The sequence below is a fragment of the Sinocyclocheilus grahami genome, unplaced genomic scaffold, assembly GCF_001515645.1.
Source record: "Sinocyclocheilus grahami isolate Dianchi unplaced genomic scaffold, SAMN03320097.WGS_v1.1 scaffold599.1, whole genome shotgun sequence".
NCBI lineage: Eukaryota > Metazoa > Chordata > Actinopteri > Cypriniformes > Cyprinidae > Sinocyclocheilus > Sinocyclocheilus grahami.
In genome coordinates, this window is record NW_015505778.1 from 395,001 (window position 1) to 415,226 (window position 20,226).

The following is a 20,226-nucleotide window of genomic DNA, read 5'->3' on the forward strand; positions in this document are numbered from 1 at the left end:
GCATTTTATAGACGACCGTTTCGTGAACCTAGGAGAGGAGGTAATTCTGACTTTGCTACGAAAATCTGGCTCTTCTGAATCATCTACTGTTTTGTTATTAGCTTAAGTGTTAGAGAGAGAGAGAGAGAGAGAGAGGCAGGGTCACAGTGGAGTCAGCTGTCTTAACCGTGGCTTGTGTACTGCAAACACATACCAGCTTCATCACTGTGTCTGTCACGGGACTCTGTTCCCCTTTCGGGCTCTGTCTTTACATTTATTTTGAAAGATGAAGCTCGCAATTATGGTAAGGGGCGTTACATTTCCGACGAGTGCTAGCAGTGTTCGGCCAATCACAATGCACTGGGTCAGCTGGCCAATCAGAGCAGACTGCGCTTGTCGGAAGGAGAGACTTTGTAGAAAACGAAGCGTTTGAGAGAGGCGGGGCATAGAGGACCTACAATAATGTACAGCAGGGGTGTCAAACTCAATTCCTGGAGGGCCACAACCCTGCAGAGCTTAGCTCCAACCCTAATTAAACACACCTGATCCAGCTAATCAGGTCCTTCAGGCTTATTTGAAAACTACATGGTATGTGTGTTGGAGCAGGTGTGTTTCTAGGTGAAAGCAAAAGCACTTTATTTGGCCTTCCGAAAGTAGATGCATTTAGGAATCTTTAAGATTACTTACAACAGAACAGCAATGCATTTTATGGACGACCGTTTCGTGAACCTAGGAGAGGAGGTAATTCTGACTTTGCTATGACAATCTGGCACTTCTGAATCAGCTAAGTTTAAGTATTTGCTATTGACTGTTGAAATGCGGAGTTTTGCGCATCATGTGTGTGTGTCTGTGTGTGTGCTCGAGCGAGAGAGAGAGAGAGAGAGAGGGTCACATCACTGTGGAGTCAGCTGTCTTAACCGTGGCTTGTGTACTGCACACATACCAGCTTCATCACTGTGTCTGTCACGCGACTCTGTTCCCCTTTCGGGCTCTGTCTTTACATTTATTTTGAAAGATGAAGCTTGTGATTATGGTAAGGGGCGTTACATTTCCGACGAGTGCTTGCAGTGTTCGGCCAATCACAATGCACTGGGTCAGTTGGCCAATCAGAGCAGACTGCGCTTGTCGGAAGGAGGGACTTTGTAGAAAACGAAGCGTTTGAGAGAGGCGGGGCATAGAGGACCTACAATAATGTACAGTATTTGAAAAATAATGTGTTTTTTGAACATTAAAGCATGTCAACATATTCTGTTACACCAAATACAGAAAATAATGATCTTTAAAAAATCATCATATGACCCCTTTAATTTAACAACATTAGATGTAAGTTTAAACCTATAGTGTACACAACTGATAAGAAAAAACTAAGAAACATGTTATTTCAACAAATAAAAATCAAATATGAAGTGTCATGCAGGGAATTCTGGTAGTGTCAATTTACTGTTTGTCACTGTAAATTATACAATGACTTTTTCTGTTTCACTTCCAAAAAAACTTATTTTAACACTATTTTACTGTAAAATTTAATTAAATGTAATTACATTTATTCACAGAATATAGTATGGAAACTTACTGTTAGCCAGTTAACAGGTTTTTACGGTAGCATTTTTACAGTCTTTTACTGTTAAAATCACAATCATTTTTACAGTGACGCACACTTACACACTTACTTAGGAAGGTTTTCGATCTTTTTTCATCTCTCACACACACATTCACAAAGATGTACGTTTGCAGGGCAGCAGACGCCAGCCAGTCTGGGCCACGTTCTGGTGTATTGTTATTAACGTTCAGTCTCGTGTGTATTAAGGCACGGTGAGGACACATCCCTGCACTATGACTCCAGGGCTCCGCTTTGTTCTTCTCCGTAACACAGGCATAATTACAGCCTTAAAGAGCGTCTACCTTTCCTTCTCACCCTCTCCAATCTATCCCACACCCCAGACCATAACAACAGATATTCACAGGGATCTGCTCTGGCTACAACTTTGCTGCATTGTACTCATGCATGTTATTTGCGAAATACAGTCAGTTCACCAAAACTGCTCTTGCTTAACTTAGAATATTGCATTTACTTCTATACAGTGCATGTATGAAAGGTTTTTGGACATTTAAGAAACAAAATGTATGAATGTCATTGCATTAAATATCAAACCAAATGGCATTTATTTTGGGGTTTTGAATGATAAACGAACAAACACACTGTTCAAAATTATGATATGGTATTTGGACGTAAAGAAAAGGTCATCATTTAGTTTGATATTTTGTTGTCTAATGCATACCAAATTCATTCATTTTAACTTATGTTAATGTCTATATATAAAAATATACACTACTCTTCACAAGTTTTTAATGTTTTTATGTTCACCAAGGCTGTGTTTATTTGATCAGAAATACAGTAAAAACAATATTGTGAAATGCTATTACCATTTAAAACAACTATTATGCAATCTAACATTTTATTTATTTCTGTGATGGCATGGCTTAATTATTAGCATTTTTTTCAGCAGTCAATTTAATGCATCTTTGCTGAACTAAAGTGTTCATTTTATTTATTTTTTATTTTTTTTTGTACTGCAAATGTAATCTGATTTAACCCATAAGATGTAGTTTTGTTGGTATAAATTCATGTATTTAGGTTGATTCAGCAATATGAAATAAAATACTATTTTAACTCGCATAAAACCAGTTAACTTGGATGTTAAACATTCTTAGGTTTCAATTTTTCCAGTTTACACAGAAATGCACAAATCACTGCACAAATAAGTCTAACTCTCTTGATCAAATATGTCTTTTTTTTAAATGAAATTCCCTTATTTAAAATTAAACCTACGTATCACTAAATTTTGCACATACATTTTGTGCATACATTTGTTGTGGTAATCAAATGTTCTTGTTAAAATGATTAATTATAGGATCTCCCATAGCCGCCCACCCTATTTTCATTTTTAATTCAAAATGGTATGAAACATTTTAATTGAGTAGAGGAAACAAAATGTGCAACTCTTAAAATAAATAAATGAATAACTTACTGTTCTGTTTATGGGTGTGTGGGTCTTGTATACTAGTAGAAGGTGTAACCCTGATGATATTTGATTTTTTTTTATTTTTCTTGTGTGGACATTTGGCTACATATCAAATTAATGATCACAAATCCGTGCATGAGATTTTAGTTTATTTTTGAATTTAATTTTTACACAGAGACCTAAAACATCTACTGACACCTCGTGTGGTCATAATCATTTCACATTTCATTTTTAACTGGTTAAGCTGACTCTTGCTATGCATCCCGTCTCTCCGTGTTCCGCTAAATAGCTAGGCATGAATTCAAACAAAAAATGTAATTATACCACTAATAATATATCAAATGTCAGACATCCTCACGCCTAAAACAGCACCTCCCACTCTTAGTGACTGTTCCAAGAAAACACCATGTCACAAAATAAAAATCACTGAGGGGTTTCCTTGAATTATTTTATTATTCGTTATATTCACATTATGGGCGTATCTTCATTGAATTGAACTTTTAGATACCGCTTGCAATAGCCTATATATTATAGTCTGATCCTGAAAGTGGATCTGAACTTTATGCATGTATAGCCTATATACCTATAGCTTAATGAACAATTTAGCCTATTTTACTTTATTCTCTGGCTCGTGATTATCAAATCAAGTTAAAAATATTTCCATGCCGACGTGTTTGATAGCATAAGGTGAGTCCACATCACAGGCTGTTGCATCTTTATCTATTAAAAAAAAAAAACTCTTAAATACACATATAAACCCAGTAAAAACCAGGGTTAATTTAGGATTTCATCTTTTAAAGGTCACGGGTTCACTTCTTATTTAAACACTTTTTTAATGAAACTTTATATTTATTTACAACTGTTTATCAGTTAAGCAAAATATCAGCTTTTGGTTGCATTTTGTGATTTCACGGTCAGAGGAGCGAAAACAGCTGCTGTATGGTGATCCTTCAATTAAAGGAACTTGTTGCCAACTTGGACGATTTTAAAAGTAATAGAAAAAAAGTCATCCTAGTATGCAATTATCAATTAAAATACCTTTTAAATAGTTTCGTCTGTTTGTCTTATTTTGTCTGTTTAATAACGTTTTTCCTAATTTGAGTATTGATTGTTTTAACATGTGAAATTTACCGGATTTTTTTCTCTCTTTTTGACTTATTTCCCAGACCTTTAAACTTACATGTAAATAATTAATATAAAACCTAAATTCTAAATTCTGCGTATATATTTTAAACTTTAGTTAACAAAAAAGCTCACACACTCCAGCTCATTCGATAGGCTATTTATGTGTAGGCCTGTATACAATTCGTATTTTAAATGTGAATAATCGCTGTATCCAATGCTTTATTACCAGCATAACAAATATTTTAGAGAACAATTCCGTTTCTTCTTTTTTTATTTGCGGGTCCACTCGCTAAAAGCAGCAGGTATATGTGTACAGGAACAAACAAAAACTGGACTGGAGGAATGGAATGGATTAACAAACAAACTTCCAATCATTTTAGTTTTCTGAATGCAAGGTGGTGGAACTCCGTTCCGTTCCAGTGTCACACTGGGCGCAAACCACTCTATTTGTGCAACGTTTTGGAAGCAATCAATCACTGCGTACGACTACAATTAGTGTATCCAAGAAAAATCACATACTCACAATTTTTATACCAATATACACTGAAATGCATTAAAGGAAGCATGCATTAATATACACTCTAAAAAAATGCTGGTTTAAAAAGGGACAAACTCAGCTATTGGGTTGTTTTGAACCCAACCGCTGGGTCAAAACATTTACACTCTAAAAAAATGCTGGTTTAAAAAGGGACAAACTCAGCTATTGGGTTGTTTTGACCCAGCGGTCAAAACAACCCAACCGCTGGGTCAAAACAGCCCAATAGCTCGGTCAAAACAACCCAACCGCTGGGTCAAAACATCCCAACCGCTGGGTCAAAACAACCCAACCGCTGGGTCAAAACAACCCAACTGCTGGGTTTGTCCCTTTTTAACCCAGCGCTGGGTTATATTTAACCCAGCATTTTTTTTAGAGTGTACTGACACTCATTAATACTTTTAATATAAGTTGCTTCGTTATTTTATGTTTTATGGTCGTTGGTTGCAGATTGTACAGCCTAATCGTAAAAATAATTCATTTATTTCTATGCTGGGTCAAAACAACCCAACCGCTGGGTCAAAACATCCCAATAGCTGGGTCAAAACAACCCAACCGCTGGGTCAAAACAACCCAACTGCTGGGTTTGTCCCTTTTTAACCCAGCGCTGGGTTATATTTAACCCAGCATTTTTTAGAGTGTACTGACACTCATTAATGCTTTTAATATACGTTGCTTCGTTATTTTATGTTTTATGGTCGTTGGTTGCAGATTGTATAGCCTAATCGTAAAAATAATTCATTTATTTCTATTATTAATATAATACAATACAATAAAGGTTGTGTTTAATTTGAAGATCATTATTATGTGATATGATCGACATCAGGGCTCAGCATAATTCGATAGCAAATGCTCATCAAGTTCATTTAGCGCTCCCCGGTGTCGCGTGACACACCAATCAACGCGCGCTCTCACCGAGAGCGAGTCAGTCAGAAAAACACAGGACCGCGAGACCGAGGTGACTTGGATATTGCGGCGGTTTTGTCATGATTTGAACAAGATAAACTCGTTTTCACCTATGAGATTCACTGCAGTGACTTTGGGAAATAGGTTTTCATTTAGAAATTCGAGGTTGTTTGTTTTGTCCCAGGTTATTTTGGGATGGATCCGGTTCAAGGGCTTTTTCGTGCGCAGTGAACGTTCAATGCAGCACTCAGACCATCGTCGGGCTTTATGGACTTGACTGTTAATGATGTCTATGAGTTTCATGCCTGATACCCTGAATAGTTCAGATCCTTCCAAATCAGCATTTTTAGAGTTCGGCCACGGACTTGCAACCAACCAGCAGCATTTATCCGGATTCGCACACAATATTTACCCAGTACATGGACTGCACTCAGGCGGACACCGCCAGCACGATGCGCCCTACCCTTCCACCGCGTCCCACTACAGTCGGCCGCTGGGATACGCCTACCCCGGGCCGGTGAGCGCTCCTGCTCCGGGTGCTTACATGCCTTACCAGCCAAACAACCACAGCAGTACTTTGGCGCACACGAGAGCTGAGGAAACGAGTGAGTATCTTCATAAAACATCAGAACGTGAGGTTTCGACGTGTTTCCTAAAAGATTCTGCATGTTTGCTAATGCATTTTTTCTATAGAAAATGTAATGGAAAAAAAGAAGTACTTTATGCAGGCGTGTTTCATTATTTGATTAACGTCTGCCATGGCTTATGCCTAATACATATTTATTGCATTTCTAGCAGTAGCTAAATGAATGCGCACAGCATTTTAAATAAATACCAGATTCAGTAAAAAACACACACACACACACACACACACATATGGTCTAATTAATTTGAAAGACCAAGAGTTTCAGTGAACTCGGGTAAATCAGTTGCAAATGGCAAACACAAAAGTGATTTTTTGATCTTTTATTATAACAACTTTCTTGCAAAAAAATGTGTTTTTCTTTCTTAAGCTTATTGGAGGGATTTGTGCATTTAAGCTTACTTAACCTCGTTTTTCCTGGTGGGCCTCAAACTTTAAAACGTTTAATTCTTATACGTAACTTAAGGCTACTCTTAAGAGACAATAAAATTAATGCACTCATCAAAAAAATGCCATTAATATCGAGATAAACATTGCACATTGTAGCAATTAATCGACAGAGCTACACAAACTTAAGCTATAACTTTAAAGTCGGCCTGTACATTTGACTTTAAAGCGACGTTAATTATGGTTTCCTGATCTTAAATGATGACCCATTAATGTTCCCACTAAAACACCTGATAAATCTCCTATTTGGCAATTGTAAATCAAACAGACAGTTACAGCTCTTTAGTGCGTCGTAATTTACGATTTCTCTCACAGAGTAGCCTAACCTGCTTGTTTGAAGACATTTATCCAAAGCGTTTACTGTGTCATAATGCTGTCGTTTTATTTCGTTTGCATGCCTGAAGACCACGAAAAGTCAGCGGTCATTGAGAATGGTGAACTTCGCCTTAATGGCAAGGGGAAGAAGATCCGCAAACCGCGAACCATTTACTCCAGTGTTCAGCTGCAGGCGCTGCACCAGTGCTTCCAGCAGACCCAGTACCTCGCGCTGCCCGAGCGAGCCGATCTAGCCGCCAAACTGGGACTAACGCAAACGCAGGTAAATGTCCAGCATCTCCACTTCTGTTTGGGACCATACAACCGCAGCATGATCTTCCTGATCGGTATGAGGCCTAGTCTTCACTTAGTAGTACGGCAGGACGAATTGCACATTTCTGAGAGCAGATGCTGAACAAGATTATGGGTTTGGCTAGATTTGATTAGGTTATATACAGTATGATCTTTTGAAGAACCTCAGGGTGACGTCGGCATAATGGCATTTGTCATTTGCCCAGCTAACGGGGAACGTTCTACGTTCTGGCAGTGTTCGCTCAAAGTTATGAACAAACGTAACATTAATAGAACGTTCGTTCTGGTATCTAATGTTCTCCAAACTTTAGCACGAAAACCTTATATGGTACATTATTCCTGTGATGTTTTTCTGAAACCCTTTAAGTTGAATGTTCGTCTAACATTCTTTTACATTTTAAGTTTCAGAACGTTCAGAGAACATTCAAAAGTAACGTTCTCATATGCAAAATGATCAAATGGAATTTCCCTTAAGGACGTTTTTAGAGAAGAACAAAAAAGTTTTAAGAACATTTTAAAAACGGGACGTTTTGAATTGTCATAACTTAATGTTTGCAAAAAGCTCAGAACATATTATAGAACATATTTTGTTAGCTAGGTGGGACCACGGGAAAACCTCATTTGTTAAGAAATGTGCATTTTAGCATTTTTCCATTTTATATGTTGTTTTAGGGTTGTCTCAAAAATATTTAGACGCCTCACTGATCATATAAATTTAAAGGATTATTATTATTATTATTATTATAAAGTAACTGCTTTAAAGGCAAAATATCAAAACGAGTGGGATTTATAAAGAAATAACACCCTTACAAAGAAAACAAACTTTGGTTAGCTTTGAGATTATTTGGTTATTGAAAAGTATTTGTACACTTGGAATATGTTCATACACTCTCAGAGAAAAAGTACAAAAGTTGTCACTGGGGCGGTACATTTTCAAAAGGCACACTTTTGTATCTAAAGAATCCATATTGGTATCTTAAAGGTACATATTAGTACCTAAAATTTACAAAAGTGTACCTTTTCAAAAGGTACCGCCCCAGTGACAGCTTTTGTACCTTTTTTTCTGAGAGTGTACACTCTAAAAAATGCTGGTTAAAAATGTAATTAAAAAATTTAACCCAACAGTTGGGTTAGTCCATCTTTGTCCCAAAGTTGGGTTGAAACAACCCAGCATTTATTAGAGTGTAGTTAATGTTGATGTGATGAACTATGCTTGTGGTTACTCTGATACGACGCCTGTGTGAACTTGAGAGGACTTAATGCATTCACTAAAAATCACCAAAACCCCATTTGATTTAAAGTGAACTTACTTCTGTGATTAAGGCCTAGTGTAACTTGCAACTGCAAATGCCATTCGGTTTGATATTTTAATACAATAAAATGCATGCATTCTTGTGAGGCTCAAATGCTGAAATACCTGCAAATCTATCTGAAAGTAATTACGCTGAGGTGAGGCTTTAACTCCGTATCGTACTGGATGAACATTCAGGTGAGACCATGATGAGTCAGTCATTGCTGGTTTCTGAGCATTTATGTGCTTTGTGTCATGTAGACGCAAGTAGGCTGATTTGTTTCAGTATTGTTAAAGCTAAGTGAGGATTTCGTTTAATCCGACCTTTACTTTCATTTTTAAGTTAGCACACTCGCTTTTGTGCTCTTAGTCTTTACAGTACGAGAGAGTGTTTTTTCCAGCTCTTATCCCAAGAATAATTTATTCTTGATTGCTTAAGCCTTATGCTTAATAATAGATATCCAGCCGCTCACTCATGTGATTGATTTAACAAAATACAAGCATTTCTGGGCCAGTGGATGAGATAAATGGATGCTGAGTTGTAGTTACACTAGACTCATTTTCTCTAGTGTATTTTAGCAAAAACCCATCTGCTATCCCATTTTAAATATCCCATTTGCTCAGTGTGTATGTTTTGAATGCATTCTCTTAGGGAAAGCTAATTGATTTATAAGTCATATGCCTGTGCTTGTTATGTTGATGTCACTCCCACTAATGAGTTCCTGTTAGGTGGTGTTTTGGACATTGATTTATTTTTATAAATCCCTCTTGTTGACACACACATACAGGAATGAACAGTAAAATATTGATGCATGCATCAGAAATGTGTATGAGTGGAGAAAAATGGAAACCAAACATAAGCCTGGGTGCAGCTATATTGCCCATGGCATACATAGTGTAAGCCTTCCCATCATTTTTGCTCGGTTTTTCATTCACAGCCTTCCTTCTTCGTTTCTTTCCCTCCCTCTCCATTTACGTTATACACTTGCTGCCCTGCGTGTGACAGGTTGCACCACATTTTCGGCCATGGAGAATGAGTTCAGTCTGTCTCTCAGCTATAAGGAGTTTCCTGTCTGATTACAACTTGGTTTTCATCAAAGCGCATCTGAGTGTTCCTGTCATAGGTTGACGAATGCCTCTCACGTTCACCTCAGACAGTGGTTGCAAACGCATAATTCAAACCTACTACAGTGATACAAAGTGTATGCAATATTGGGCGGCAACGATTTGAAATCCAGAGCACAGCTGCCAGCTTCCATTTGATCCATAAATGTGATTGAAGGCACATAAACAAGTGCCACACAGCACAAGCTTTTGGCTTTTCCAAGTCCCTCCTTGCACATATAACATAGGTCTGGAATCCATCACCTCACCATAAAAGCTGTTTGGCAAACCGATCTTTGGAAATAAAACAGAAAATCCTTTTTACGCGTGTTTAGTAAATCTGTTGACAGCCAAACTAATAACATTGTGTAAAAACCCATTGCATAGATTTTGATTGTCTGAGGTTATGGAAACTCCTTTAGGTGGGCTCTCTGACTGAGCCTTGCAGTGTGGCTTCGTGCAGGCGTTCAGCTGAATTCTTCCGAAGGCACAATTTCGGGTCTCGCTCTCCGAGGTGTTTCTAAATTGAGTGCACATTCTGGCAAAGGAACCGTAAACTCCCACATCATTAAAGGACACTTCTCAAACATTTGTGTGCCAATGTATTCGCAGTGAAATAAATGCATTTAAAGCTATGTTATATTGTAATTCCAGAATACTCTCACCACCATAACCATCTGGTCATACATTAAAATAAATCAACAAGTTTTAAAACCACAAGTGAAAATTTAACCAATAGATATTAGTAACAGTACATTAAGAAAGTTGTTTTGTGTTTTCTGACATGTTGTTTAAATATGCAAATTAGGCATTATTTCATTAAATCTGAATTCATTTCCAGAAGAGAAATGTGAACATTTATATTTCATTTTGTTGACATATTAAAGCCAAAGATTTTAACTGAGGGGATTTGAATATCAATTTTGATCACTCCTTATATCAGAAAATACAGAAACTGTTTTTAAAGTAAAATATATATAAATATGTATAACAGCAAATTTAATAATAACAGTATATTATATAAATCCAATGAATGAACAAACCCCTTTGTAAAAACCTTCAGAATATAGATAGGAATAAAACTGTCACGTTCGGTGTATGTAAAGTGCTGCTGAAGTGAGTAAATAACGACAGCATTTTTTTGAGCAGTGCACCCTCAAGTTGTTCCAAACCTGTATGAGTTTCTTTGAAAATGTTGGTAGTAACCATTGACTTCCATTATATTTTTTCCATACTATGGAGGTCAGTGGCTACCGGCAACTATTTGGCTACCAGCATTCTTCAAATGATCTTCTTTTATGTTCAACAGAAGAAAGAGACTTATACAGGTTTGAGGATGAATAAATTATGAGAGAATTTTCATTTTTGAGTGAACCATCCCTTTATATATTTGTGGGTGGCTTTAGCATCAATATGTACTAACTCCAATGCTAAATGTATTCCTGATTCTTTTATCAGAATCTGCCAAACAAGCTCTCTGGAAGTCATTTCAGTTCAACTAAATTTAAACCTATTTTTACGCTGTGATTGTAGTTGTCAGACACATGCTTCACTGCCTTCATAAAAATGGCAGGGCGGAACAATTGCTTAGTACGTGTGTAATGAAACGCAGCAATGTCACTGAGTCCATCTCAACAAAGACTGTTCAAGCTGTCTGGCAAATTCTTCAGAGTGTCGATATCATAAAAAAATAGACCTCTGATGTCTTGAAAGCGATTGTAAAAATATGTGGCCTCCATTTTTGTGTTTTAATGTTCTTTTTTTCTGTTCTGTTTACTGAAGGTGAAAATATGGTTCCAAAACAAGCGTTCCAAGTATAAGAAGATAATGAAGCATGGCTCCAGTGGACCTGAAGGGGAGCTGCTTCACACCACCTCCTCATCCTCTCCTTGCTCTCCGGGTCTGTCTCAGCTCTGGGAGGCCTCTATGGCCAACAAAGTGCCACCCATGCATCCCAGCAATTATATGAACAATTACGGGCACTGGTATCCCCCGCACCACCAGGATCCTGTGCCCAGACCTCAGATGATGTGATTGAAATCGGGAAAACAGAGCCAGAGAGACTCCATTCCATGTTGACACCTGTCTAACCTGTGAAGGTGCTTTCCTTTACGGTGTTCATGTGTTTTAGTGTGTTTGAAAGGACTGTGTTTTACTCCCACTGACTCCCATGTTATAATTCAGTAGCTTTTCAACTTTTTCAGATCTTTTACAATGTGCTTGAAATAAAGGATTTATGGAAAGACCAAAGTGTTGCTATGTTGTGAATGCTTTATAGAAATATTTAGAATGTCGATATTTAAATTACGATGTCAGTTTAATGGAGGTAATAACGCTTGTTCTCAGTTTAAGAAGGTTTGGTACAAATAACATCGTGCATAGCTTATTCAAAACCATATGAACGGCGTATAATGCCAGTCATGTTTGAACAGCAATTTTAATAATACTGTTAATAATAAACGCGAGGGAAAATAGATATATGAAGGCCTGTAAATTAGCGTTCTGGAATAAATTAAGCAAAAATAGCACAGAATGAGATTGTCGAGATTAAACGAAGCTGCCAAAATATGTAATTGCTGCTATATAAATACATCATTTATAAATTTACAGATGTTCACTCAGTGTCCATGAGTAGAAATTTTGCGTTTTTCCCGTTGTCCAGGTGTGGGAATATTAGAGGTTGAGATTTATGAATTATTTATGATCAAGGCACTTGAATGTAAGATGATCTGTTTTTATTCCCCTCTGACTGGGATTTTTTTATATATCAATATTTAAAGAGATTTATTTTTAAACCGTGTCACCTGAAGCACGTTATTTGTCGGGTTTTGTCCGCTTGTTATTTTACTTTCAATATGAATGGAATTGTGACTTGTTTTAAATGATCCTATGATTTTGTATAGAAATTTCTGATTTTATCTCCTACAAAACCACTAATATTTTAGTACTTCAAACATCGGATGCATAAGAGAACATCCACACACAACAATCTTTCAGGTCCAGAGGGACCTGAATTTTGGAAATATTTGGAAATGTTGCCCCAGAGTCTTATTTTCAATGTTGCTAATCGTTCTGCTTTTTGCAGAAATAAATTACGAATTATGAATAACCAATAACAATTAGATGCTCATTGCAGCAGAAAAGTCTGGGTTTTGAAGTCTGTGTTTCTATTCAAATACCCTTAATATCTTTAGTCAGAATCATAGAAATACAATTTGATCCATGCAGTGATAAATACGCGGCTATATCGAACTTCAAGACGTTTTGTATCAAATCAGCAAACATCTGCTTTTCCACGTTTGTTTTCCTCCTTTCTTTCTAATGTGTTAAAATACTGAATGAGTTGATGTCGTGATGCCACCATGATAAATCACCACAGCATTCAATCAAACGCAGGAGAGAAAATAGATAATTAAACGTACATTGCAATGCTTAAACTATTTTAAACGCCGTGAACAAGATATCTGTGTTAATTACGCATGTCAACCCAGGTGAAAAAGAAATATATTTAAATTGTGCTTTTTCAGACATACTTACTATATTTAAAATATACTATACTAAGTGCATATTAAATGTATTATTTTGAAACAACTTTAAGTATATTAAGTGTATGTCAAGATATGCTTAAGTTTGATTTTAATCTATTTGTAATACATTTACTATATTGAAATTGTGTTAAATTGGAACCACTTTAAGTATATTTAGTGCAATTTACAGTAAGTGTATTTCTTAAAATACATTTAAAAAAGGTCCTTTTAATACTTCATGAACTACAGTTAGAGTATATTTGAAGCATCGTTTTAATGTACTTCAAGTACATTTCAATTGTATTTCAGCTCATTGGAAATGCATTAGCATTATGTCGGGTTTTGTCCGCTTGTTATTTTACTTTCAATATGAATGGAATTGTGACTTGTTTTAAATGATCCTATGATTTTGTATAGAAATTTCTGATTTTATCTCCTACAAAACCACTAATATTTTAGTACTTCAAACATCGGATGCATAAGAGAACATCCACACACAACAATCTTTCAGGTCCAGAGGGACCTGAATTTTGGAAATATTTGGAAATGTTGCCCCAGAGTCTTATTTTCAATGTTGCTAATCGTTCTGCTTTTTGCAGAAATAAATTACGAATTATGAATAACCAATAACAATTAGATGCTCATTGCAGCAGAAAAGTCTGGGTTTTGAAGTCTGTGTTTCTATTCAAATACCCTTAATATCTTTAGTCAGAATCATAGAAATACAATTTGATCCATGCAGTGATAAATACGCGGCTATATCGAACTTCAAGACGTTTTGTATCAAATCAGCAAACATCTGCTTTTCCACTTTGTTTTCCTCCTTTCTTTCTAAAGTGGTAAAATACTGAATGAGTTGATGTCGTGATGCCACCATGATAAATCACCACAGCATTCAATCAAACGCAGGAGAGAAAATAGATAATTAAACGTGCATTGCAATGCTTAAACTATTTTAAACGCCGTGAACAAGATATCTGTGTTAATTACGCATCCCAACCCAGGTGAAAAAGAAATATATTTAAATTGTACTTTTTCAGACATACTTACTATATTTAAATTATACTATACTAAGTGCATATTAAATGTATTATTTTGAAACAACTTTAAGTATATTAAGTGTATGTCACGATATGCTTAAGTTTGATTTTAATCTATTTGTAATATATTTACTATATTGAAATTGTGTTAAATTGGAACCACTTTAAGTATATTTAGTGCAATTTACAGTAAGTGTATTTCTTAAAATACATTTAAAAAGGGTCCTTTTAATACTTCATGAACTACAGTTAGAGTATATTTGAAGCATCGTTTTAATGTACTTCAAGTACATTTCAATTGTATTTCAGCTCATTGGAAATGCATTAGCATTACACTGCTAGTATATTATAAAGCTGCTTTTTTCAGTATTACGCTGATGTTCATTTAATGTGATTCACAGTGATTGATGGTCTGCTTATTTCTGTCGTGGTTATTTAGCGGAAGATACATTTTGAATCGATATAGCCTATTTTGCGTCTAAAGAGGTCGAAAAACGCGACGCGACTTTTTATTATACACTCTTAAATAAAGGTTCCAAAAAGGGGTTTTCACATAGAAGATGCATTTTTGATTCCTCAAAGCGCCTTTCAGTCAAAAGTTCTTAAAATATTTTTTTTTGTAGTATATATATATATATATATATAATACACAATTGCTGGCAACATTGTGGACTTGACTGCACAGACACTATTGGAATAGAACTGAACTGAGCTGGACATTGACATCATCAACAATGAACTGACTTTAACTGATAAACTGACTGTTTTCTATTGTCCTTTTGCATTATCAGCACACGTTTTTCCTGTTTAACACTGTAAAGCAGGTTTGACACAATCTGTATTGTATAAAGCACTAAATAAATAAAGGTGACTAAGTCTAAGTCTAATTACAGGGTTTTAGGTCTTTGCAATGCAAAAATGCATCAATATTAAAAGCAATGTACTGATTAAAGATCATGAACCATCACAAAATAAAGGGTGCTGTTTTTGCTCTGATCCACTGTAATAAGATGCCACCTGGAGGAATGTGGGGTCCACTTGACCTGACTTTGACCTGGCTCACTCAACAGGGTCTTGTCCAAACAGCCTTATTTAAAGAGGCATATAACAAAGCACCTCTTGTCATTTCAAGCTCCTCAGATCCACAATTTCAGCACACTGTGGGGTTTTTCAGCTTGGAATAAATCTGTTTTAATCCATCACAAACTGCAATAATGTAAATTAAAATGCCGAGTGGATTTTATTACATGCCACATTATAAGATCAAATAATGCCTGCCACATGCAACTCTCATGCACAGAACAACAACGACAAATTCTTCCAAAACCTTTTACTGCATGAAACTCTAATATTATGTACAATACTACGCATTTATGAGCCTCCGCAACATCTGTGGGAGATTCACAGCGATGATTCTACAGTTCCACAATCAGTTATTTTCTTACTTATTTCCACAGTCCTAGTCGAAAATCACTAACGCAAAGTCACTTACCTGCTTTCCCTCACTAGGTAACAAACCACGCTTAAAAATCCATCACACTTCTGGAAATGGAAACCATCTCTCTGCACTTAAAGTGTGGATTGATTTTAAACATGCACCTCTTTATATACTCCCATCCCTGAGATTGATTTGTGGAGTTTATGTTGCTCCGTTTAGATGACAGTCATGGGAAGAGAAGACGAGTGTTTTTGAATGAAGTAGCGAGCTCTCACAAGGGAAATTATGGGCAATTTTACATCTCGAGATTAGAATAATGGGTGCTCAAGTCAGACAAGCAGAGAAAAGGGGCTTTCAAACAGGGCAATTACGTGGGAAGCTGATTTGGGAGAGCACTAAAGGGTGATGGGATGGACTGATTTCCAGCACTTTGTGGTGCCTGGTGAGTTTTCATTGTGGTGCATCAGCGTTTGCGGAGAACGAGTCTTCGGTGAATGGATTTAGAGGCCTGGAGGAGATCTGAAGGACAAGGATGAAACCGGTTCCCAAAATCTTCCCCAGTTTGGGGGGTGAAAAAGAGTTCAGTGGCTCACAGCTGTCAAGAAAACCTCTCTCATTTGATCTTATTTACAATTGGAGCAGAACGATGCTGCTGAGTGAAGCCTGTGGACTCGGGCTCTGAGCGAGTGTCAGGCAGCTGCCCTCTGTCTCTACATGGCAACATATGCATGTCCCAACCGCAGTTGACCTCCTGTTCAACCACCCCAGAGGCCTAAAGTACCATTTTTGGGATATGGTTTCTCATCATACACGTAAAGATTGGCCCTGCCTATCTTTATTTAGGTGTTAGTATCATGTTCAAGTTCAACAGTTCAGGCACGGACGGAGCACACGGGCCGAGGTGACCATGTCAGCCCACACACCCAGCTTGGCTACGGGTTTCTCTGAGTGAGCGATGTGTCCCAAGATGATGCCACCTAGATCACAGCCCGTAATTGAAGGCCACACACCACGAACAAGTCCAACCGAAAGCAGATACGTTACACATGGCCCAACTACAACTGCAAATATTGTATCAAACAGATAACAGCCGTTTCTTTATGGACCCTATGGCATAACTACCTCAGATGAAAGTGGTAAACACATTAGAGGGGATAAAATGTCTTAGGGTTTGAGCTATGGCTATTGTACACAGATCACGGGATTATCATGTTTTAAAGAGAACTAAGTGGCCTGACAGGTTTTAGGTGTGAATATGACTCTTTCTTCTCTGTTGGAGGTAGGAGAGTAACCCAATCGCATGCAACAGCGAGGCGGGTATTATAAGATCGTCATGACGAATTCCACAGCTATGAAATGACCAGAAATGACTCGCAGCTCACCAACCAACAATCTTAACCATCTCGATCTGTCATGCTATTAATCTAACTACAGTGGCAGCTCACGTTTTTTCTTTTCATCCCTGTCAGCATCAGCATCCACATCCACCTATGCTTTGGATATCACAGCGGTATTTTTGGATGCAAGATTTACAGTGCTGGTCACGCAGATGGACTGTTTATGCGTCTTGTTACTAAAGCTACAACGGTTGTTGTTAAACAGAATTGAGACTTTCATGTGGAACATCTCTGAATATTTAAAACTATTGGAACTACTTTATTTCCATTAAAATTCCAAATGGGGGTTTTCAAAAAGAACCATTTTTGGCTCCTTGAAAAACCTTTCAGTGAAAAGTTCTTAAAATAACCATTTTTCCTTGTGTGAAGAACATTTAAAAAATCTAAAGAACCTTTTCCACTATAAAAGAACCTTTTGTGGAATGGAAAGGTTCCATGGATGTTAAACGTTCTGCATGAAACCATCAATGCCAAAAACGAACCTTTATTTTTAAGAGAGTATTTGGCTTCTCCCAACGTTTTGTCCTAAAGAAAAACTCTTGCCATGAGGTCCTGTGTGAGTGCCCATAAATTACCCATCTCCATATTCATATTCCCAAGAGAATGGTGGATACATTGATATTCCAACATCATTGCCTACTTTATAGGAAGTACATTGAAAGTACATTTTAATAACCAACCAAACTCGTAGAACCAATCCACGAACTTGGAAAACAATTCTGTTGAATCTCTGATGAATACAAGTAATATAATATAGGCGATAGGCCTATCTGAATAAGAATAGCTCTATTAAAGATTCCAGTCATGAAAATTGAACTAATTTTCATATTGGATCACGTTTTAGTAGTTACAGTTCGCGTAAGGGGGTTGAATGATGAACCGCATTAGCGGTTAGTTTTATGATTTCTGCATGAAATCAGATTATTTATGGTTTCTGTGGTTCAAATTATGGTTTTGCGCCCATTCCACGTAAAACCAAAGGGCATGTTGCACGACCTAAACTTGAACGAAGTCTGCTTTCTATTTTTCACAGTCATGATACAAGAAGCCGAGACTTTTAATATTTCTTTCATCATATATTCAGAAGACTGTCCCTTTTTCTGTAAAGTACCAGACTTGGTTAATTAGATACAGCACACGGTGTTCAGACAACACCTAGCAATTAACATTTTCTGAAAGTCTGATATGCATAGTGACTGTTTTTGATTATATTTAATTGACAGTTGTAATTAAAAGCACAAAAGTTGAAGGTAAACAAACGGTCTGAGACATTAAAAGCACAAGATAAGACGAATTAATCATGTTTACGGAACACTACGTGCTATATTCCAAAATTATAATGACGTCGTTATAATTTTGATCTCTGATTTTAGTCAGTGTAACACTTTACACTATAATATCTTTGAAACATTAACCATCAATTTTACATCCTATAGGATGGTTAACAGGTCGTTAATGTAGCTTCACTGAAGTAATTAGAAATGTCATAAAACCAAGTTACGTTTTCATAAATGAATGTAGGCCTACATGATAGCCTACGTTAGCCTGTAATGTTTGTACGTTGCAGTCTTTAAGTTAGCCTACTATTAACTGTTACCCAAAACTTTAATGATCAGTTATGAGTAAATAATAGAGCACATAAAACGACCATTGTCTATTTTTAATTTTTAATTGTATTATTAATTGCATCACTACACAAAAACTAGATGCTGAAATGAAGTGATTTTTCACATATTTATTTTGCTTATGTACTAAAATATCATAAATTGATAATAGCCATAAGTAGTTTATATTTTCCACAATTTTCTCATAAACATAAGGTGCATTTCATCTACCCATATGGTGTACAGTTGAAACAATGCCATGGTACAGTTGAGACACCCATTCCTAATGCTCTAAAGCTGGCTAACCATTTATTGCAAATGTAATAAATTACAAAATTACAGTTATGCATTTAAAAAAAATCTGATTTATTTATTTGCTTTATTTAATTCAGATTCAGTTAAACAAATAGGAACACATATTTAACACTAAAAGATATGGCAAACAGTATAAATGTAAACATAACAGTAAAAATAACAATATATATACCCACATATTCTATAACCCTACCCATAAATCTACCCATTACTCGAAACTTTCTGCATTTTTTAATTTTTTAATCATTCTGTATGAATTATAAGATCGTTTCCTCATGGGGACCTAAAAATTGTTCCCATAAGGTTAGAATTTACTGGTATTACTATACTTGTGGGGACATTTGGCCCCCATAACGTATGTAATACCAGTACACAAACACACACAGCCTCTGAATATGCATTTTATTTTCTATGATTGAACTGTTACTGTATACATAGCGACCTATAAAGGGTGTATCAACTGTACCCACTTTACCACCTTGTATTTTTCTTAAAATGCTATGTAATCTTTTTAACCTTCATGTTAGAAAACATGTCCATTAATAATAGACAGTTAAAATATCGCAAATATCATTTTTAACAGAATTTGCTTAGCATGTGTGTAAATGTGACTTTTAGCCTATTATCATAACACTGTACAACTAAACAGCATGTGAAGCAATAGGACACCAATCCGGGTATACAGTTGATACACTGTGTCTCAACCGTACCCCACTGAGATACTCGCACGTTTCTCTAGATTATGAAAAGACCTTGCATGGCACAATATCTATTTTTAGAGCACAGATTAAAGTTTGCAATGATATATGGTAAGTTTAACAATCATAAAAGACTAATAAGCTATTCGTTGTGGAAAGGACATGGTGAAATGAAAATCTCACCTTGTAAAAAAAACTTTTGCCGATATTTTCGGAGTGGAAAGGCGCACACATTTCAAATTTCCCACGGTCAAAGAGAACACTAATACACATGTGTGGAGCAAAAATCACGACTTGGGGTTCTTGTGTATGCAAGTTATTTAAGGTGTTTCAACTGTACACATGTCTCAAATGTACTCAGTCTACCCCTACACGGTAAAAGTCGAGTTAAAAATGCTCTAAATTCGAACGTACAGGAACTTTGAATGCGTTAGCCAATATTATGTGGATATTCTACGTACATTATTACACAACGTCATTACACTGTCTTACAGACCGATATTATGTATTGGTATGAAAAAGAAACC

At 36.4% G+C, this 20,226-nt stretch overlaps 1 protein-coding gene across 2 annotated transcripts; it reads left to right on the plus strand.

Moving 5' to 3' along the window:
- Nucleotides 1–5,572: 5,572 nt before the first annotated feature.
- dlx4b (distal-less homeobox 4b) lies at nt 5,573–11,894 on the plus strand. 2 transcript variants are annotated; one of them, XM_016240727.1, is made up of 3 exons: nt 5,573–6,200; nt 7,063–7,256; nt 11,463–11,894. In XM_016240727.1, the coding sequence occupies exons 1-3, from the start codon at nt 5,852–5,854 to the stop codon at nt 11,712–11,714; spliced, it is 795 nt and encodes a 264-aa protein (XP_016096213.1). In that variant the 5' UTR covers nt 5,573–5,851; the 3' UTR covers nt 11,715–11,894. The 2 variants fall into 2 exon arrangements, with proteins under 2 accessions (XP_016096213.1, XP_016096214.1); XM_016240728.1 differs by having other exon boundaries at nt 5,574–6,173.
- Nucleotides 11,895–20,226: the final 8,332 nt, after the last annotated feature.

Bases quoted from the DNA above. Each gene is read 5' to 3' on its own strand.
- dlx4b (XM_016240727.1), top strand. From the start codon at position 5,852: ATGATGTCTATGAGTTTCATGCCTGATACCCTGAATAGTTCAGATCCT. The intron at 6,201-7,062 runs GTGAGGTTTCGA...GCATGCCTGAAG, and splicing joins TCTTCATAAAACATCAGAAC to ACCACGAAAAGTCAGCGGTC. The intron at 7,257-11,462 runs GTAAATGTCCAG...TGTTTACTGAAG, and splicing joins TGGGACTAACGCAAACGCAG to GTGAAAATATGGTTCCAAAA.